Source organism: Zosterops lateralis, assembly GCF_965231275.1.
Source record: "Zosterops lateralis genome assembly, chromosome: 2".
Classification (NCBI taxonomy): domain Eukaryota; kingdom Metazoa; phylum Chordata; class Aves; order Passeriformes; family Zosteropidae; genus Zosterops; species Zosterops lateralis.
The window spans coordinates 102,276,591-102,299,461 of NC_139763.1; the positions used below are offsets into that span (position 1 = coordinate 102,276,591).

At 47.1% G+C, this 22,871-nt stretch overlaps 1 protein-coding gene across 2 annotated transcripts in view; it reads right to left on the reverse strand.

The window, feature by feature from the left end:
• Nucleotides 1-22,871, reverse strand: part of HUNK (hormonally up-regulated Neu-associated kinase) — a 42,209-nt gene that overhangs the window by 9,097 nt on the left and 10,241 nt on the right. For both annotated transcript variants that reach the window (XM_083854696.1, XM_083854695.1), the window contains exons 2-7: nt 18,867-19,159; nt 11,580-11,635; nt 7,083-7,218; nt 6,737-6,864; nt 3,326-3,461; nt 168-336 (exon numbers count right to left, since the gene is read on the reverse strand). In XM_083854696.1, the coding sequence (XP_083710822.1) occupies nt 168-336; nt 3,326-3,461; nt 6,737-6,864; nt 7,083-7,218; nt 11,580-11,635; nt 18,867-19,159 (918 nt within the window). The remainder of the gene's footprint in view (nt 1-167; nt 337-3,325; nt 3,462-6,736; nt 6,865-7,082; nt 7,219-11,579; nt 11,636-18,866; nt 19,160-22,871) is intronic.

Sequence of the window (22,871 nt, forward strand, 5' to 3'; positions counted from 1 at the left end):
TACTGGTATTCCAAGCAACAGAACGACCCCAACAGAGGGACACAGCACTCCATGATGGATGACCCTCGGGATGCTCCATAATTCTATGAGATCAAATGCCAGCAGGCCAGACCACTTTTCCTGCCCTCCTCCCTCCCCCAGTGGCAGTGGCAGGGGGCAGTGCTCACCCTGAGGCTGGCCAGGTAGCGCTCCAGCTTCTTGTTGAGCAGGAAGTAGATGGCCAGCGTGTGGCTGGCCCTGTTGGAGAGCACGGTGTTGATGACATCGCTGTTCTTGTAGCCCAGCTTCTCAGTCATGTGCAGCAGGACACTCTGGCTCAGGTCCTCCAGGTGAATCCTGCATGGGGAGAGGCAGGGCAGGAGTTTTGGGCTGTCCTCTCAGCGACAGAACACCAAGAGGAGGCCCTCAAGGGCTGAGCAGCTTGGGGGTGATCAATTCTCTTCTCCCATGAGCAGGCAGGGAAAGGAGGGATATCTGGGAACACAGGAGCTGCAGGAAGCTGAATGGACAGGACTCTGCCCACTGTGTCCATCCCTGATGGGAAATGGCACCATGGTGCTCAGGCCATTTGTCACCCTACACCTCATCACTGAAAATCATTAAGATGAGCTGGTTTTGCAGGAAAAGAGGTAAAATCCAATCCAGATCCGGCTCTCTGAAAAGCCCCTTTTCTTGTAACCAAACAGCACTGCTCTGAGCTTCCCTCACCTGCTGCACAGTATCCGTGCACTAATTAGCCAGGGAATTTCCTGCTGGAGAAAGGGGATTCACAGGATTATTCCTGCAGCTCAGAATGGCAACGCTGCTGTTCCCCTCCTGTCACCAGTACAAGCCATGTTTATGTCTCTCTCTTCTACAAAGTCTGGAACAGTCTCAGCCAGGCGAGAAAAGCAGTAGAGAGGTCTTGTGGAAATGCCAAAGCATTGGCTCAGTCTGAGTTAAAACCAGATTTTCCCAAAGAACACTGCTGATCTTTAGATCTCTGAACAGGCTGGCCAGCTTCCCATAGGTACTCATCAGCTCCCATCCATCTCCAGAGAAATGCTGGGTTCCAGTTGTTTCTAGAGGATATCCCTCACTCCTAATACCAAGCCTAACATCATAGGGAGCTTATTTTGCAAGACTCCCCATTCCAAGGGATCCCTCCCCACCTTTCCCACTCCTGCCCCAGCTCTGATGGGCAGGACTCAGACAAGATGCCAAACACAGTCTGGGAAATCTCAAATAACTCATCCCCTTTGTTCCCCGTGCTCATGAGCACTTGTTCTGCCACTAAGGAATGCTTGGGCTTGGTTTTTTTTTTGTTTTTTTTTTTTTTTTCACAAGTTCAAAAGCAAAACTTATCTTGGCCACTGCACGTTGAGACATCTGGGCAGCAAAAGAAATTCAAGCAATTTCGACTTGAAGTGCTCAGCAAAATGGGAAATTTTTGCTTGCCTTCAGGGAATTTCTTTAACAAAAGCAAGCCTATAAAAGGCCTGGGAAAACATTCTCCTGAAAATGCAGCTTCTGCTGTTCTCCCACCTTATCTCCATGCTCTTCCCTTCCTACCAAACTCCTGTCTTGGGAACAATGGGTGTTACCCCCAGAGTAGTGGAAGGGCACTGCAGGAACATAACACAACTCCTTCTGCTTCTTCTGTGTCTATTAAGAGAGGAATTGATTCTTTGCAAATTCAGCAGTGGGTTTTTCATGCACTATTTCACCACACCTTATCTGTATCTGCACACTAAGGAAAAATTGGAGAAATTCCATGGAAGCTGACTCTAGTGGTACTTTCTGAGACAAGCTCAAAAGGAGCCAGACCACGTCTTTAAATATTTAAAACTTTGCAGGTTTTTCTCCCTATAAAGCTCCAGTATGACAAATTCTAGGTAGGTCAACTGGGACATCAACTAATGAAACAAAAGTAATATTATCTGAAAAAAATGAAAGAAAGAATCTCTTTACAGACTTTTATCCTTTACAGCTTCACACATCTCCCAAATTTGGAGGAGTGATATCAAGAGAATGGCTCTGCCTGTCCTCATCCCTTGGGAAACAATTCATCACAGGGGCCACCTCTATATCCTGGGGATTACAGACAGATGGCCCCACATTTGCCCTCTGCATTTCAGGGGATGGATAAAGTGACATCCCCAGGCATCCAAGCTGCTTGGCATCCATGCATCCATGCATCCATGCATCCATGCATCCATGCATCCATGCATCCATGCATCCATCCGTCCCTCTGTCCATTTTTTTGGGAGCTGGAGACCTGCTCTTCTCCTCAGGTCAAGGAATGGCACAGTCATAGGGTTCTCAGGGTTCTCCATGATGCAGCACTCCAAAGTGCCACCTCTGGAAGGGAAATCCCCCTGTCAAGGCACTACATCTGGTTCCTGGCCACTGAAGGAAGGGAAGTTACAACCTTCACTCAAGGACTCTCCTCTTAGCCAAGTTAGGACAGAAATTCTGCAGCACTATCAAGTTTTAAGTACCAAAATTAGGCTTTAGGTTGCTGTCTCTTGCACCTCAGTGCTGCTTGGCCTGCCAGCCAGAGAATCCTGCAGGTCCTGGGTGGCGTATGAGACACAGCTGGAGGGCTTTGATACAGGAAGGAAGTTTTATCTGATCAAACTGACACATGTAATTCCAAGTGAGTTGCCTGAGGCTTCATTTACAGTCCCTGGAGAGGAACTTTTATCTCCAGGGCACAAAGTCATCCTGAGGCAGAATCAGGGAGAAGTCAGATGAATCCTCATATAAAAAGTGCCCTTACTTCTCTCCACTGACTGCAACCCCACACTGCAGGTGTTTAAAGTCGAGCAAGATTATTTCTAACCAAACTGGACCACAAGTATCTTCCCTTCTTTCCCTTTCCCTGGCTGGAAGTTTGACTGACTGTGAGATTCATTCTCTGCCTGCTTTCAGTAACACATTCAGGGTGCAGGTATTCACCACCAACCACCAACAAAGCAAGACCATTAAACTCTGACCTTTCTTGTCATGGTTTGCATATTCCCTTCACCCACAGCACCTCACAAACAAGCAGAGGCTTTCCTAGAGGAGCAGCCTGGCTTTTACTGACCAGCAAGGAGGAGATCAGAACTGCCTGTCACACCTCCCCGCTCTGCAAATACTGCACTGCAATTTCAGCTTCCAATTTAAGGCATTACTCTGGACCATTTCAAGCAACACAGGGCCAATCTCAATAATCTTTAGGATGGATTCACAAAAGCAGTTCCTAGAATCTGTCACACAAATGAAACTGGGACACCAGGGACGTGATGTACAGACACCCTGGCAGGTTTTCTCCCCTCCTCCCCTGCCCTGCCCGCTGTACCTGTTTGGGTAGGTGACATTGGGTGGTGCTCTCCCAGGGTAGTTCTCGTTGAGCCATCGGTTTGCCAGGGCCTGCTGGATGTTGGGTCTCTTGGCAGGGTCTGGCTCCAGCAGAGAGCGCAGGAAGTTTATGGCTGCTGTGGAGAGATCAAGGGAAAACCCCAAAGAACAGCTCTGTCATCTGCTTCAGGACCTGCACAGGACATCAGTGTCTGCAGGTGTGCAGCCTGAACAAGAGTGTACCAGAAAGGAACATTCTCCTCACTGCATGCTCCAATGTCCTTGAGAAAGTGGGAGAACCGATAAGGGATTGGTAACTAAAACAAACAATGATTTACAGTCACGGTGATTTATAGAGTTATAAAGGAAAGGGAAAAAAAGGCTTTTTGTCCCAGGGCTCATTTGAAGTTTCAGAGCAGGTGAGCCAACATTTAATTCCCACATGAGGGCAAGAGGCTGGAGTCAGGTCAGAGACAAATCACTGTGCTCAAGGTAGAAGGAGATGGACCAGGGGTGAGTGGAGGGGAGGGGAGGGAAAGGGATGCAGACCTGGGAAGGAAGACGCAGCTCTCTTTCACATTATAAGGATAAATGCTCTGGCTTCCATCCAACCTACAACCAGCTGCAGGAAGTTTTAGCCAAATTAAAAGAGTACAGCAAAATTAACAGGCTTTGCTTTATTCTCTTGAACCTTCAACTTTCAATGACACTCCACCACTCCTCCTGAGTTTCTTGCAGTTTTTAAGTCATGTGCTTCTTACATGATTGGTAGCAGTGCTATCAAGTGATCTGCCTAAAATCTCACAAAAAGTGTCTCTCTGAGCTGAAAATAAACTCTGTTTCAACTAGGTCTGGCCTTTATTCCTCAAATTACCAAGGCTAGATTTCAGTGCTCCTACATGCAATTTAAGGAGAATAAAACACCTGTTGGTGGGATGAGACAGGATGGGCTGGTGCACCAGGGTGGAGGATGAGGAAGGGAGGGTTTCTCCCCTATAAATCAGGGTCAGACCCAACAGGTGCCAACTCCCAACAGCCTGAGCAACCTCAGTGTACAATATCCTGTGAAAATCAGGTTTCAGCTGGAGAGAGGCCCCTCTCTGTATCAAGAATGTGCAGGAGAGACTTATTACTCTGTATTTACCAGTTCAGCCAGGCATCAGCTGGGTTTTTGCTAATCTCTCTCTTCACAAATCACTGATTTATGTAGGATAATTCACTTAAATATTCTCCAGTATTTTGTTATTCTCCTACAGCAGCCATGTCTCAGGAGCAGCAGGAAGAGCCCACATCCGAGTTCCCAAACTTGCTGGAAGCTGCTGTCTGTGTGCCTGGTGTGCCCTTTCCTCACCCCCATTACAGCAAACAACAAACCCTTGTTCTCCCATTTAATCCTCTCTCGCTCCAGTGCTTCCCCCGTGTCTGTGTTGGAAAGCTCACACATCCCATTGGCTCAGAGCCAGAGAAATCCCTCTCCCCAGACCCACACACTCCCTCCTTCATTTCCACCATGCTTGGTCTCCAAATCACCCTTAAAATCCTCCTTAAAAATCCCACTTCTCCACCCCCACCCTTGCCAAAAGGCAAACTAATTAAATAAAGCTTGTGAAGTGCCACAGATCAACAGATTCAGGCTGGGAGAAAAGAATTCTGGAGTGAACATCTCCCCCCTGGAAGCCCCCAGACCTGGGCAACAGAGAGGAGTAACAGAACCTTGGCTGGTTTCAGCTGGGATGGCACAAGGAGCTTTTCCAGCTTAGCTGTGGACAGCAAAATGATTTCCCCAGGGAGTAAACACAAAGGAAAATGAATATATGCAAGGTGAACATCAACTTCCTGAGCACCTGACCTCTGCTCACCTAAAATCAATAACCAGATAGCTGTTGCTCAAGAGGCTTAATGAGAAACAGGTTCCTAAGTGGGAAAATCAAACACCAACTCCAAAATTTCCCTGTTCTGCTACACAGGTTGTTTCGGGTGCTCACGGTCTCCCACCATTTCAGCTCACACAAATGAAGTGTTTTCCTGCTCAGTGATAAGATTGATAGGGCTGTGTGCTCAGTAACCAGGAAATTAAATATTGAAAGACAATGTCCTGGACATGTAAAACAGACTCCTGTGAAAATTCTCTACTTTATGGATGAATTTATGGAAATTAAGACCCAACTAAAATAAAAAGCCCATAAACCCAGTAAGTTAACAAACACTACAGTTCCCAGAGCAGAGGAGCAGAGTTTCTGCCCAGTGACCCAAAGTCTAAGGGTGGCAGGAACAAATGTCACCTTAAATCACACTGTGGCATGTCACTGAGCTCACAGGACCCTTTGCTCGGGTCAGGGACTGATGGGCACTTTTATCCACCCTGGGCAAAGGTTAACATATTTAAATCTAGTCCATTAATTTGCCATCATCTCCGCAAGTTCAGGCTGCTGAAGCTCTCCCAGGACAAACACAATCCTGCCTTCCCTGGGGACCACAGTGTCAAGTGAGCTGCAGATGCTACAGAGAGAAAATCTGATCTCCACTGTTAAATGGCAGGATGGATGAAACAGCAAAACAAAGCCTGTCAAAAGCAATGTTATGTTTTTTTTTACTCAGGGTCTGGCCTTCTGTAGAGTGGAAGGTAGAACCCTAAATCTGTACTTGGAGAATTCACCTTGTGACTCAGCTCCCAAGGGTTCTCTTTTACACCCTCCAACAACAGTTTCCATTCCCTTTTTGTATCTGAAATCTTTTAATTTTATCCAGAGCCCTTTGCAAACAGGCTGCCAGCGAAGGAGACAGAAGCTCTCCACGGACAACAAATTTGGCGTAAAAAAATAAAACCCAGCTACCAAACAGAGCTTGTTCCAAATGCTGGCAGTGGCCTTGCTGCAAGCTGAAAAGTGATTCTGTTGCCTAGTGACATCGCTCTGAAGCAGGAATTAATATTTCTAATACTAACACACCAACTATCTTGCATTTTGTGAACACACAAAGGTTATCCCAGGTGACTGTCCCAAAATAACTTTCTGAGTGCATGTAATTATTCCATAACAAATGTGAGGCCATTTGAGGCAATTTATCACTCAACCCCAGTCATGATAACGGCCAGGAATCTGTTATTCCAAAATAATCTGTTCATCCATCCTTACCCTATGCTAGAATCTTCTGCATGTGCAAAACTGACCAACTGCTCCTCAAAAGCAATTCCACAGAATTTCACAGATTTGTTCCTTCTCTCCTGTTCAGCACAACTTGGTGCTTCTCCAGAAGTCAGAACAAAAGGAATTCTGCTGCAACGACTCCCGCAGGTCTTTCAGATGCCAACATGAAAAAAAGGAACTTATCTCAGTCCCAAATGATCCATAATTCCATGCAACAGCTCTGACCCACTGGATCCCAACGTTTCCCAGCAACCTCCCTGGATTACCTGAGGAGAGCTGGGTGGGAAAGGGGTTCATTTCTTTGTCCACCATCTTTTGGTACAAGGCTCTCAAACTGAATGGCTCCACAGTGAAGGGTAATGTTCCAGTCAGCATGGCATACATGTTCACCCCACTGAAAGAAAACATGCAGAAAAGGAAGCCAGAAGGATCAGGAACAAGGAAGAAATTAGGTTTTAGAGACTGCACTTCATCTTTAATGTCTGGCAGTTATTACAGTGTTGATGCCCCATTTCTGAGAACATTTCAGGTCAGGGTGAATGAACCACCTGATCCAGTTGGAGACATCTCTGCTCTCTGCAATAACAATTATAAACTGGAGAAGTAACTCACATGGACCAAACGTCTATTTTGGGCCCATATTTCTTCCTTGCCAGAAGTTCAGGGGCTGCATATGCTGGGCTCCCACACTGGGTGCTGAAGGGATCAGAATAACCCAAGATTCCTGCACAGTTGCTCAATCCAAAGTCTGTGAAAGGCATAGAGACACAGTTATGAAAGAGAGACACAGTCAAACTGGGCTAGAGCACAAGTTAAAAAGAAAGAACATTTTTTTTTCAAAAGCTAAGCAATGAACTCCCTAAGGAGAAAAACCCCCAAACTTCATCCACATGCAAAAAATGTTACGTAATTTGCTTCTAGGAGGTGCCAAATAACCAGAGGTTTCCACAAACAATAAAAAGAGCCTTAGAAGATGCCCAATTATCCATTTCATACTCAAAATACTACATTTCACTGGCAACTGGATGGCAGCAACCAGAGCTGAGCTTGTCCCAGGCCCTGAGCCACCTCAGGCTGCTGTGGCTTCCACACTGCTGCAGGACGCTCTAGACAAGGTGAAGTGGGATTTCTGCAGCATTCCCTCTAAATCGTGTAAGTGAACCCTCAGATGGAAAAGGGGGCTGCTGTGGTGAGGCATCAACACAGAGGGTTCAGCTCTGCAATAACACACAGAGATCTTGGGGCAAGAAGGGGAAACGGTTTGGCTTGGCTGCTCTCTGCCTGACTTCTGCCTCGAATTGTGTTCCAGGCCCCTGGGTGTATCTGACACTCTTCTGTGGCAGTAATAATGAGGGACTGGCACTGGGGACAAGAGGAAGCCTCTCAGCAGGAGGGACTGAAGTTTCCCAAGGGCTCTCAGGCAGCCCATGGGTGTCTCCAAAATTTCCCTGCTGTCTGCTCCAGTGCTGGTGGGGCTGCAGGCTGAGATGGGTTTAGGGAACAGCAAATCCCATTTCCTAAGACTTGGACTCGTTGATCCTTGTGGTCCTCTCCAACTCAGAATATTTTATGAATCTTCCAGAAAGACACCACTGTTAAGAACACTGACATCTGATTAATTCCTCAATATCCTCTCTCAGTCATTTGTGGCTCTTTGCCTTACCTGCACATTTATTTGCACTGGACTTCCAGTGCTGGCCTGTCCTTTAGCTTTCACCCTGCTGAAAACCAAATTTACCTGATATTTGAGGAGTTCCTCAAGGTATTTAGAAGCACCCTGACAGGGCAGACACATAAGCCTCATTCCCTCACTAAACCAGGCAAAGATATAAAAATACTTATTAAAAAAATGCAATTATCACAGTGACTGGAAGAGCCTGAGTGCCTAAATGGTGGCAACAATGCTTTGCATTGGAGTGGCTGCACCTCTGAGGACAAGGCAGGCACAGGGAGACAGGAATCACCATCTCTCACAGCTAAAGAGGCTCACTGGGGCTTTCCTGGAGAACATAGTCAAAACTGAAGGGAGAATGGAGACCATTTCCTTGCCTCTGATGGAAAACAATAATCTCTGGACACTGTTTAACCATCCCAGCTAGAGATGTACCATCCCTGGGGCGTTTACAAACACTGCAGAGGATCCATTACCTTAATTAATGTGTTCATTAGCTGTGGCCTGAGATGAGTTCTGTCAACTGTAAAATACTTTTTAAAACTCCTAGAAATAATATCTCCCCACAGTATTATTCCTGGTCCTTACCCTGCTGTGTCATGCCAGCTCCAAGTTACTTGACTGTACTGTAATGTTTTACAGCCACAGGATGCAAGGGCTGGACTCTGTGATGGTATCAATCAGCATCCCTTCATCAGTATCAATGGAGGGGTACTCTGAGAGGTTCTCATTCTCTCACTTGCTTCAATTGTCAACCCCTTATTCACTTTCTTCAGCTCATTCATTTCAACTGCTATGCCTTTTTTTTCCCTGCTGAAAATGCAGAATGTGTGCAAACAGATGCATGCTGGGGACAGGGATTTCCTAGCCATGGAAATGAGAATATTGCTATTAACACTGTGTCAGCACACGGTGATCACAGTGTGACTTTTATTATTTTTATTAAGGATGCACTGCTGATCTTGATGAGAACAGTGTGACCACCAGCACTGATAACCTCGCTGCCACTGCCTGCCTCTCCCTTTCAAGAAGCCCAGCAAATGACAGGAATTCAGATCAAAGGCCACACTTGGTTTTCCAGAGTAAATATTTTCACAGGGGAGCTCCACCACCCCTGCTGCTTGTGCTATCGAAGCATCATCACCTTGCTCCAATCCTCCTCAGTGCCCCCAGAGAATCCACACCAGGCTATGGATGCACAGCTATCCCTGCAGCACTGCCAGCCAGAACAGAGAAAGAGCTGTCAAGCACCAGCTCCTGCACAAGCTAGGCCAGCAGAGCTCCAAAGAGCTCAGCAGAGTTGGAGTCCCAGCAGGACACCAAGGACTTGGCGTGGTCCTTGGGTGGTGTCTTTATCCGGCACCGACCGCGTGGGCTGGGAGATAACAAGGAGTGGATTACTTCCAACAGTTCCAGTCTTGATGTTCTTCCATTTGATTAACAGATTGCTCAGAGTAAGTCCTCTCGAAGGGAATTTTTCCAAGCGGAATATCTAAGAGCAGGCTCTAAAACACCTTGTCACACAGCCAAAAGGAGGAACAGATCCACAGTGCCCTTGAGCAGCCAAGGGCTCAAGACATCCAGGTCTCACTGAAATGCATGAACAAGCAGTGGCTTCAATATCACATCTTCAATCTTCATTTCACCTTTTGTTCTTCCTTTCACAGCTACTACAAGAACAGCATTTTTATTTTTATTAGCTACTCCTGTGTTTACTGCTGTACAAATGATGGAGACCAAGCTCTCACCCCACAGCAGGTAATATGAGATGGTTTTGCAGCTCCAAGTCTCTTCTCCCAGTCATGAAAAGCAGCACTTTAATTTCTCAAAACATGTTCTTCCCTCCTGAAGAACCTTCCTGGGAAGGACTATGTGATGACACAACTGATCATTTCTAGTAAGGCTACACAAAATAATGCAACCTTTCTTTTGCTCCAACACCCCCAGCTGGGTGGTGGGATTTAATTGCTTTGTTCCAGTACACACACTGCCAGCAATCTGCTTTGCTTAAACATCAGGCTGCAGACCAGGGGACAATTTACTGAGGCTGTGGAAGATCAAGCTGTCCCTTTCCTCCTTTCTTCCCACACCACCCACTGCGAGGAGACCTTTCCAGGCGGCCGAAGCAAACGGAACTGCAGGAACAGGCCTGGGGTCATTTTTTTTGGCACCAGAGTTTTAATTGTACATGTATCATCTGGGAAGGTCTCGGTTGGGATGTCACGCTCACGTAGTGCTGTGTAACCAAACACCCAATAACAGGGAAGTTATGTGAGTTCTTTGAACCCATCAGATGTTCCTAGAGGGCTGGCGCAAACCATCTGGCCTCGCTTATCTGCCAGATCAGGATAATGGGTGGTATCCATCAGCACTGGTGAATGATTCATGGTCACTTATCAGTGTCCTCCTGACCCTCAGCTGAGCTGACCCAGAGTTCTCTTGGCTATTATTTTCCCAGCCGGCTGATTTGCTGCAGAGTAATCACTGGAAGTTGGGGTAAGATTTCCAAATCTGAATTCCCTAAGTAAAACCTGGGTGTTTCAGAACTCATTAATCATCTTCCCCTTGTTTGCCTGGAGATGCACGCACTTCATACGTCACAGTGAGCGTCCATCTGACCTGCATGTTTGAGTGTTAAGTGGTTTTTCACCACTTTTCAGCCCGTGGAACTTTTTGAAGAGAGTCAGTGGAGTGTTTAAGTCTGCAGCCACAGACACTGCTGTTGGCAAAAGTGCAGGCACGGAAAGAAACACAAACAGATGTTTGGCATTCATTTTATGAAAGGAATATTTTCTTTTCAGTGCCCACATTAACATTAATGGGAGTTATGCAAGGCAGTGAGAGACTATCCCCACCAATGATTAATCTCAAATGCCTGCACAGCTTGAATGAATCAGGCACCACATACAACTGATACCTAAATACAATCAAGGCTCTACCGTTGATCTTTTTTATTCTTTAACAGCCCTCTAAACCAATTTTGTCCTGGGTGCTGGAAGCAAATTTAACAAATATAAATATAGGACCACATTTTGCCAGCTGCTAAAAATGTGTGCAACTCCCACTGACTTCAGTGGAAGCATATGTTCACGGGGGTAGAATCCAGGCCCTAGCAAATAAGAAGGGATCATGATAATAAAATAAACCACTTCTGTGGTGACAATTCTTAAATTCCTTACCAAGCTCCCGATTTGAATGTGAAAGATGTGGGTTTAAGATGTAGGATTATTCCCATACTCAGTTAAATCTGAATTATTTGGATCTTTTTTTTCCCCCCACAAAATGCTGTCAGGAACAGCTTGATTGCTATCTATACTCTCTCAGCTCCTCTCTGCAGCAACATTAGCAGTTCTCACATGGAGGATTATGAAGCCTCAAAAACTCTCTTCATAAAACTAACAATTTTAATTACTGGAATTGCCAAACTGGTTTCATACCAATAAGCTTGATATTGTTGTCTTCATCTAGCAACAGATTTTCTATCTTCAAGTCTCTGAAAGAAAGAAAATATTTTGAGTGAGTCTCCAAAATAATGAAGCAGCTTTGCCTCACTCTCATCAGTGTATGCACAAGACTTGTATATAATCAAATGTATAATGAAAGCAGCACACAGAGTTCCACAGTGAAAGCAGAAAGCCCCATGCATCCTGCCCAAAATTACCAGCGCTTTCACACTCTGCTTCCCACCTATTCTTCTGGCACAAAATGACATTACAAGCACTTGTCAGTACATCCTGTAATTAACCAGGCTCTTCAAGTTTCTTAAGTATTGGAAGTTTACAGAAAACTTACAAACTAGAAACATTTTAAGTATGTTTTGGGAACTGGAGGGTCAATTTCTCTTTCCTCTTCACAGCCAAAGGCTGAAGGATAAACCTTCAAACTCCTTGCAGAGATGGTCGCCACAGGTATTCCCACACACCACAGGTAAAACCCAGGGATTGAAATGGTTTGTCCAATGCCACCCAGAAAATCACCCCAAACCCCAAGCTGTGCAGACTGAGCTTTAAGTACAATGAAAAAAAATCATTTTGGCTTCTACACAACTCATCCATGACTTCCAGCAGTTGGCCAAGTCTCCATAATACAGATTTTTTGCCCCCATCCAGACAGGAAATATTTGTAACAATCAGCATGCTGGGACATCCACAGTGATGCTTCCCCCAGCACGCTTTGGAAGAATCTGGATAATAAAGCCATCAGCTCTAATTATGGGAAGTCAGTGACATCCATGGTGTTTTTGCCTTTGTAAGGCAAAGGCAGTGATAAAAGACACCTCCATTGTAGATGAAGATATCAGGCTTAATAAAAAAAGACAAGTAACCCAAGCAAACCAAGCTAACTACTTCCACAAGCAGGGATATGGGAAAGAAAGACTCCAAGCCTTTTCCAAAATGTTCCTCTTTGTTTTGTCTTATGCCCATGCTGTGTTCCAAACAACCCTGAGGCAGAAGAGCACCTGCAGGTAGGATGACCCTCACCCCATCAGTGAGACCACAAGGACCCACACAGGAGGGATTTTCTGCATTAAAAGCAGCATGGGCAGGGGAAGGGGGAATTCTGCCCCTCTGAGCAGAGACCCCACCTGCAGAGCTGCCTCCAGCCCTGGGCTCCAACAGCAGAAGGTGCTGCTGGAGCCAGCCCAGAGGGGGAATGGCTTCACAACGACAGAGAATAGGGTTAGATGGGATATTGGGAAGGAAATTCCTGGCTGTGAGGATGGAAAAGCCCTGGCACAGGGTGCCCAGAGAAGCTGTGGGTGCCCCTGGATCCCTGGAAGTGTCCAAAGCCAGGCTGGATGGGGCTTGGAGCAGCCTGGGACAGTGGAAGGTGTCCCTGCCATGGCAGGGGTGGCACTGGATGGGCTTTAAGGTCCCTCTCAAACCAAACCCCTCCATGACTCTATGATTACATTCCCTCCTCTGGCAATATCCCAGGGGTTCTGCACATCCTCCCAAAGGCATTTTCCTCACAGGGCAGAGAAAGGGCTTGATCCAGGGACAACCTGTCCTGCCAGATGGATCGGGATCAACCCACTCCTGCTTCCCTCTGCTGCCAGAAAAGGGCTTAGTGCTCCACGTCTGGCATCCTTAGTGCCTGCAGGTGGAGGTTTGCACAGACAGTGTGATGGGTCTCCAGGAAAATATCAGGGCTGGGAACTTTACAGAGAGACTTCGGAAAAAAACAGTCTGGGAAAGACAAAAAAATACAAAACAACCCCCCCTCCTTACCCCCGCCCCCTCCCCAAACCTCAAATTAAACTGAAATGAACACTGCCATGCTTGGTACAGGATCTCAAAGCAAAGAGAAAAATCATTTGAAAGCTCTGAGTATATGAGATATGAGCTAAGAAGAGGCAAGACTTTAAAGGCAAGGAAAGGGAAAAAATGCAAGCTGAAAGTTAAGAAGCTATCCAGGCAATCAGGATAACAAATGTATGACGGGGGGCTAACCATGAACACCAGAAAAGATATTTTAAAAGATTCAAGGAAAAAAAAAAAGAAACAAAAAAAAAAGGTAAATATTACAGGACATTTTAAAGCCATCAGATGAAAAAGATAGAAATGTAAATATTGCCTCAGTATAGAGTGCAGTCAAACCTGATGAAAGCTGTTTACCCATCTGTCTGTTCTCGGCAGATTTGCCAGTGAGTGGTAACTGATCTAATGGTCCATATGCAGCACAGTTTCTGTCCACCCCAACAGTAAAGCACTGATTTTTGGAGCAATACCAGGAGCCAGGACAGCAGGCTTTCCCACATTTCTCTTTGTGGTGGTACAACCCAGTTTCACACCCACTTTAGGACCAACTTCCATGAACATCCTAAATGCTTCATTAAGTCAGTTCTGTCCAATGCAAACTCTATTTCTCTTTCACAAGAGGAGGCTTATCTGAGCTGCTGCTAAGACTTGTGCTCCAGACCTTTCACCAACTTTCACTGAGTGTCTCACCTGCCTTTAATGTTCCAAACCCTTTATCATACAGGGCATGAAATGCAGCCCTCCAAACACTTTTGAGGGCAACGGTATTCTTTTTCCATTGTAACAAAGCATGGACACTTGCAGTTTCCTTCCCTGAAGTCAATCTGATCTTGTTTCTTTACTGTCACAGCCCCTCAAAAAAACCCATGACTAAAGGATTATTTATGGGTCTTCCCCCATAAGCAAATTCTCAGCATTCACTGCTGAAAAACTTAAAAATACCCTCAGGCATTAAATGCAAAAGGAGAAAGAAGCGCTACCTTTGGCTAAGGGATCAGCTCCCTGATGCTGAGAGTGTCTAACTACAGGACAAGTTAGTCAAATCTAGGAATAATAAAGGCAGGCAAGGAAGGCCAAGCTGCATTCCCACAGCCTGGAGAACCAGCAGATATTTATGTCTTCTCAGCTTGTGGAGCTGGCAGCACACAGTTGGCATTCCCTGGATCTGAAAATACACCATCTTTATGGGCTGAGTTTCTTTGGGGGTTTGATCTGCTGTCGATGGGGCTGATTTACCTCTTTGGACCACTCTGGGATCCCCAAGTGCCTCCAGTGAGGAACACAAGTGAATCCCTGGAGCAAGTGACCCCATCAGCTGCTCCCACAGCAGTTTATCCCATGCCACGGCAGGCAGTAGGCTGCAAAAGGGAAGTTTTGCATTTCACACTTTATTTTTTGTCTGGGGGAGAAAGGATGAGAAAGAAGGTTTTACCAGCAAGCAGCTGCACGGCAGCAGTGGTTGGCTTCTCTCTCCTGAATCTGATTTTTAGTCAGAACAACAAATCACTCCTTAACCATCAACCCTCAAGGCCACTTTCAAGCCTTGTGCAAGAGCTGGAAAGGTTGCAGAGATTTGGGTCCATCACCACATTTATGTATCAATGTACATTTCAAAGGCTTTGATATCAAAATCTCATTGAGCCAATTCTTCTGTCAGTAGCAATGTCACTGGATTCCATGTGGCTGCCTCTGTAAAAGAGGAATCTGATCCATTGTCTTCACTAACATGACGTTTAGTTTGTTTACAGCAGAGCACTGCAAGAGAGAATGCCCAAAGGTAATTCTGAAATCTGAAATAAAGCAGGAAGACGAACCAGCTCCGCACTTCAAAAGGAGAGTTTGTTCTGTGGAGCAGGATCTGTCATAAATATTGCATCAGCAGCCAGACTACTGGCACTCCAAATTAATAGGCTGGAAGTTATCAAAGCCAACATGTCAAACAGCAGGTACCAAAGGAGGAATCCTGTGGCACTCTGAGCAACTGCATCGTGTGGCATCAACTAACTCTGCCCAGAGCACTGGGGTTTTTCCATCTCTTTTGAACTCCTGACCTGTTTCTAATCACCAAATGGCAATGGAGGGTAGGAATCTGCTGCCATGAGGGCAGAAAAAGGGGAATACAGCAAGCCATCTTTGCTACCAATACACTGTTCAATTCTTTTCTTTGACAACCTGACAGTAATTGCATTGAATGGGATTGAATTTTGTTAAAATGACTTTAAAAGGGTTGTTGAGAATTTCCTGTGGGATGCAGTGGCAAAGCACTGAGGCTTTCACTTCATTTTCCCTGCTGTCCCCGTGCTCCCAGAGGGCTTATTGCTCATGCTGCTTTTTGACAGCATGAGGACCTGTGTAAACACTCTCTGCCAAGAGAAAGCCTCACCAGATCCTGCCATTTGGTTCTGTTTTCCCTCTGTCAGGGGAAAAGATAAATATTCCTACCTGATTCACAGCTGAGCTTGTTGCAAGTATATTTTTAGCAGCAACCAACCAGCTCTGCTGATAGAGAGAAAGAAACCCAAATGATAACATGGAATTATATATAGTATAGTGGCATTTTGCTTTCAGTGAGCAGCTGAGGAGCTCTGAACCTTGGGCACCCCTCACCAAAGATGCAGCAGCCTCTGCACTCTGGAACTTGCAGACTTCATCCATCTCAGCAGATGACATATTCAGAATTTAAAAATACAACTACACAGTCGAACATGAGTTTGGGGGGGATTTTTACACCTCTAAATAAAAATGAGGTTTCTTGAAGTTCTTTAATCTTAGGCTGTTCACACATCATGCTTCTTAACAAAAGCATCTCCACTGAATTCTGGAGATGCCTGCTCTTGTCCAAAGACCAGAGATCTGAGTGTTTTTCTGCCATGCTAAGCCTGGATTGTAAGCCATGCAGCTTTCTGAGTAATACTCATCAAATACCATAAGCAAATTTCATGCAACTTATTCCATCTGGGGTTTTTCATCCCAAGTGGAACAGGGGAAGCCATGTACATTATTCCCCAAATAATGCAGACAAAACCCGTGATTGTTTTGCTTGTTTGTTTGTTTGCAATAAAATAGCCAATAAAAAGCCTTCCAGGGCCCTGCCCCATTCCCTGGGGAGCATTTGGAGGGACAAACAGGGAAAACATCCCCTTTTCTGCCTGAGGATGCTGCAGTTTGTCCCACACGTGGCAAACCCGAACGCCCCCGGATGACCACGCACTTGGAAGTGCTGGTATTTTTACCTGCTTTAAAAATAACAACAAAAACAACAGAACATTGCCACTGCAGCCAGGCAGAGAATGAATCAGACTCCTGCACTATTTTCTCCCCTCCCTCAGTAGCTGATTGAAGAGCCTGTTTTAGAGCTGCCACAGTCAGAGGCCTGAGATGCTGAAGGACAACTCCTGAGGTAATTGCTAATTTTTCTCCCTCACTGGTTCAGAGAGAGGCAGGAGAATAAATCCAGATCACACCACCAGGGCTTTTCCTGCATCCCTAAACATCCCTACACACAGGAACTCAGGATCCACAGGGAAATTCAGGATCCACAGGGACACTCAGGCTCTCCCTGGGCCCCAAAGCCTTGCCTCCTTCTCACCACAGCAGCCTGTTGATTCCAGCCTGTGCTCAGAGAACAAGCTATTTTTGTACAAAATGTGGGTTTCAGTCCTCTCTGAAAGAGAAAGGAATCAAAGCTAAGACTGCCAGCCCCCTGTAAGTGCCTTGGCCACTGTGCAGAAGGTGAATTTTGCAGGGAGAGGGATTGCTGCTGCTGACCCAATCCTGCTGTTAAAAGCTAAACATATTCATCTGTTCCTGCCTTGTTTTCCTCTGCCCATCTCAGAAACTTGATTTATGTCCTTTATCTCTCTCTAAATACTGGGTATCAACTGATCCCTGAAAGCAGTAAGTAAACTCCTTCCTGGTCCCTGTCTCAAACTGTGGGGTAATAATTGAGGGAGATCAGCAGTTTTGAGGCTGATAGAGAACCCGGTGGCTGCTCAAATATTTATATTACAGTGGTGCCTAAAATGTAGCTCAAGGTAAGCCCAGAGGTGGCCTGTGCACACAGGAGTTATCCCTAATGGATCACAGGGAACACACTGAGACCCAAGACACACAAAAAAAGAGCAGCTTTCAGAGCACGTGGAGTTCCACCGAGCCAGCTGCACCCACGCTGCACAGTGGTGGGCAGCTCAGCACACAGCTGGGCACAGCTGGAGGAGGAGCTGGCTGTGGGCAGCTCCCCAGCTCCTGCACAGTCCGTGGAGCCCAGGAGGGGCAGACCCAGATCCTGACAAGCATTCAAATGTCTGGCTCCTGCAGCGTGCCCACAGAACCCAGCAGGATGGGGCCTACACAACTCGCTCAGCATCATATGGGAACTGTGTGGGAGTCCAGACTTAACACCAGCTGGCCCAAATTTAGAAAGCAGAGCCTCCTTCATAGCACAACGCCCTATAAATACACCTAGGAACAAGAGAGGGGAGATGCTGGGTCCAAAGGTCCAGCCAGCCCACCATCCTCCTGTCTCCATGGCAGCTGAGAGCACAGAAGGGGACAAAGGGACAGGGACAGGCAGTCACGTGTGACATCTCCTGCAGCCTCTCCCTTGCTGCTCAGGGGCTTCAGGCAGAGGCAGCTGCTCTTTCTTCATCAGCCTTCTCTCTGCTGAGCCTGTCCTGTTCCTCCCGGAGCCCAGGTGAACTCCTAAAACTCCACAGCATCCTCATGCCAGGAGATGCACATCCTGCTCACACACAGAGCTCAAGGAGTGCTTGGGAAAAGCTCCCAAGGGTGGGATTTTTGGGCTGTCCTGCACAGGGCCAGGAGTTGGGCTGAATGATCTCTGTGGGGTCCTTCCAGCTCAGCATATCCTGTGGTTCTGTGGATGAGGAATGAGGTGATGCATCACAGCAGCTCCGGCTCTCTCCAGCCCTGCTGAGGTGATGCAGCAAGTGCAAAGAGCAGGGAAGCAGAAGCCAGGGATTTCAGTGGTCCCACTGGGGCTTTGTCCCAGCCCTGGAACTGCCAGGCTTTGGGCAAATCAGCTCATCCCCCCACATTGCTGTACTTCCACCAGTGGAACAAGAGGCACCTTCTCAAAGAAATGGTGAAATGATTCATTAACTCACGTTAGTGCAGAGCTTTGGAGAGGCAAAACAGTGCTGGCAGTGACAGGGCTCTGCTTTTGGACTGTACCTTATCTTTATTGACACAGAACCACAGAACATCCCGAGCTGGAAGGGATCCATGAAGATCACAGAGTCAGCTCCTGGCTGTGGAGCCAGCACAGCTCCTGTGTGCTCACCTGAAGCTGCTTTCTGCAGGTACAGCCCAAAATAAGAGCATCCAAACACCACCAAGAGCAGTCAGAAAGCTCTCAGGAACACGTTTTCACAGGGAAATCTCCTCACAAGACAAACAAACACGACTTAGAGGAGCTGGTGCAAACTTTAGCACCCAGATTACCTGTGCACCACTCCTGCCCGGTGAAGGTGCTCCACTGCCAGGATGAGCTGCCGGATGTATTTGCGGGCTTCGTGCTCCTCCAGCCTTTTTTTCTCGTAGATCTTGTGCATCAGGTTGCCTCCAGGGCACAGCTCCATGACCAGATAATAGCTGTTCTCAGTTTCCAGTATATCCAGCAGCTGGGCAATGTTGGGGTGGCGGATCATTTGCTGGATCTGCCCTTCTCGCCGCAGGTTCTTGGTGACATAAGTGTCCTTTTTGGCTCTTTTCTTGTCAATTACCTTCACTGCCACCTAAGGAGAGGACAGGAGAGGGGGTTGTTAGCTGTCACATCGATGATTTGTTGCTCTAGCCTTCTATAAACAAACATTAAGAGAACCAGAAATCAAGAGGAAGTCCCTCTCAGCTGGCACACCGTGGCTTCAGGCACAGAGGCAGAGCTGCCCTTCCAACCCCACTGACTCGTCCATCCTTCATTTCCTTGTACAATAATAGTCAAAAATTACTGCAAGGAAATGGGTAACAAAGGAGAGGAGACAAACCCACCAACCACCCACGAACATGCCTAAGGCTGGGCATTTCTGGCAGCTGTTTACTCAGAAAGCCTCCAGGCTGCTGTTTACAACTCTTAAGTGTCGTTTTTGGCTTCTCCTGGTTTTGAATACACGACAGGAGATGGTATCCTTTCATTACAACTTTCTTAAACTAGAGTCAAGTGTTGGCTTTGCATGACTTGCATTAAAACAAAACCATTTTGGTACCACTGTCCTGCCATATTTCTTTTTTCTGCTTTTTCTCTCCGGTGGGAGCTGGAGAGGGACTTGGGACAAGGGCTTGGAGGGACAGGGCAAGGGGAATGGCTTCAGGCTGCCATTTGGGAGGGCAGGGTTAGATGGGATATTGGGAAGGAATTCCTGGCTGTGAGGGTGCTGAGGCCCTGCCACAGGGTGCCCAGAGCAGCTGTGGCTGCCCCTGGATCCCTGGGAATGTTCAGGCTTCCTGGTGATCTGCACCTCCCCTCTGACATGAATGCCTTGGAATTGGGGGTTCCCAGTGTGTGCCAAGAGCCAGGAGCCAATATTGCTGAGAGTGTTATTGGCTGAATGTGTTCCTTGTATGGGAGGATCATTCTGGTGACACAGCTCTGATGAAGAGATAAGGCTGAACACCACACACCAGAGCTGCCTGGGTGAACTCAGAGCAGCATCAGGACCACAAACACCTGCCAGCCACATTCCTGGCTGCTCACATTAAAGAGACATCATTTAGTCATCAGATAAAACAACAGGTAAATCAGAGCTTAATTTCACCATTTCTGAAAGCCTCAGGTGATTCACCAAGGAAACGGACTTAAATTAGTACATTCTTTCATCTAATGAGATGGAACTCAGCACAGAGGCTTGCACGGAGCATTTAGACAGCAAACCACAGGAGTTACTCTGGTGAGGACAAACAAATGCATAGGTTACAGAAACATGAGACACCACACTGTATGCTGGCACCACAACACCGTCTCCGCAAAAGTTAAAAAAATAAAAATTAAAAGCTGGTATTTATCGCAGCTGCAAGGTCCAAAACATGGAGTGGTAACAGTATGAAGCAGCAATCTGTTATTCATATTGGTAAGTCACCCCTCATTCATTGACAGAAAAAAAGCACATTATACATGTCCTCATGCTGCCCAGCCTGAGCTCAACTGTGGAGCAAACCTCTGAACCCAGAAGACAGAGCCAATCGTGTGAAGGACTTCTCCACTATCACCAAGAATTAGCTCCCTGTGCCTTAAGGATAAACTTTTCCCTTAATTTTGACAGGTACCTTGTCAAGCACCCCACTAATCCCAGCAGACAAAGCAAGGCAGCGCTGGGATTTACCCCAGCTCTGAGTGACCTTTTCCCCTTCAAGACCCCTTCTATCAAGTCCAGGAGATCCCCCTGCACAGCTGACAAGGCTGACCAAGGTGGAAACAGCAGATTTACTCCAGCAATACCCTGTTGTAGAGATCAAACTCTGCATGGAGTTAACTCAGGGCTGACTTAGCTAAACATTCCTGGTTTTGAGTTCATCCAGAGGTAGACCAAGGCAAGCGAAGACCAAATGTGCCCAGACACACTCAGCACACAGAGCCTCCTGTGCAGTGTGGATGTGTGTGCATGCACCTGGAAATTTCATTCATGCAGAAGGAAAAAGCAGAAAATACTGTAGATGTTGGGTAATCATCAAACAAACACATGCGAGCTTTCTCAGCCTACTCAAGACATGCCAATTACTCAGCTTTGCTCTCCCAAGCTTCAAGTAGGGGCTCTTTGTTTCTGCATCATGCCTATCTCCTGACTCGAGTTCCTGGCCAAGACTGGCACAGAAATAAAAAAAATAAATGATAAAGCAAGTAATTGCTCTCAATATGTAGCAACAGTGGCTCTTGACATCCTGCTTTTGGCTAAACCTCTGCTGTGTAAATAGATAAATGGTTCAGGTTATTCTGTGTTATGAGATACAAAGATGAGTAATAGCCCATATTTTTGGTTCCCGAGTCCCAGAATTACACTGCTGGAATGAATTACTTTCCTGAAGGTTCTGGTGTGACACATCGTATGAGCAATTGCTGCTTCTCTCCATCTCAAATCCTCCAGGTTGCACTAAAGCAGGCAGGGGTGCAGGTGAGGGCAGGGCCAGCACCTCCCTTCTCCCTCCCTGCAGGAGAGGATGCAGGAGCAAGGGATGGAGCTCCAGCACGGGCACGTGTGCCCACCCAAACAGCAGCACGTGTCCCCCACACACGGGCACAGGGGACTGGTGCCAGCTCCTGCTCTGGGAGGGCCTGTGAATCTCAGGGAGGGAGAGGCGGGGGAAGGCGAGGCTGACTGGCACCAAACCACACAGAAACAGCCACAGCCAGGCCCCCGGGAGAAAAATAAACCTGAGAATGAAACTGTTTAAAGGACCAAACGCTGCCTGGAGAGATCTGGGAGCCAGAGCTGCTGCCACCAGAGAAGACACGTTCTGCATCTCCTTTGTAAGCAGTATGGAATTGCCACGAAGCAGGGAAGGGGATCACACTCATCCCCATCCCTGTGTCCATGCAGGAGGCACCAGCTGCTGCTGGGCAGCTTCTCAGCCCTGCCAGCAACCCAAGGAGGTTCTGCTGCTCCAGGCAGGAGGAACCTCCAGGAGCAGAAGTCATCCTCATCCCTTCTGCCAGCCATTTAAACCCCCGCCAGCAACCCTTGGAGAGCCCCCAGCTCAGGAAGTCGTGTTTCTGCAGACGTTTGCTGGCCCAGAGGTCAATCCAGCTCAGGGCTGGATGCTCTGCAGTGGTGCTGCATCTCTCAGTCTCCGAGGAGCCAAAGCCAGGAGGTCCTGAGCAATGGCCAGGTCAGATGCCTGGAATAACAACCACAGGAACACTCCCACTGCACTGGCCCCAGCTTGGGAAACAATGTCCAAACATGTTTAACTTTGCAGAGGACAGGGGATGGCACGAGACCTTGCAAAACCAGGGTGTGACATCTTGAGGACTTTTAAAGAGCTTTCCCCACATACCCGACCACTTGGACTGTTTCCTTCAGCAAATTCCCAGCCTAAGAGGGAGGCAGTTCCTCCTGGCTGCTGCCAAAGGGAGCTTCGGCTGAATGGAGAGGAAACTGGTTTGAAAAAGAATCCAGCAAGAACTGTGGGATTTGGCCAGGAGACCAACAGAGCACAAGAGAAGCAACTTCAGCTATCGGAGGGACTATTTCACTGTCAGAGGGACAACCCCCCTGCCTTTTTCCTCTTTTCTTCCCCTTTTTTTCTTTTTTTTTTTCCCCCCAGAGTCTACTGCCTGACACGATCCCAAGCCAGGCAGCAGCACTCGCTCCCAGCACCATCCTGGAGCATCCCAACCATGCCAGTGCAGTGCAGAGCTGCAGCTCAGGACACAGGCAAAGAGAAAGCCTGAGACTTGCGCTTCTGCACCCAAATCACAAACCTCTACTGTCCAGTTTAGGCTTAGCCAGAAGAATG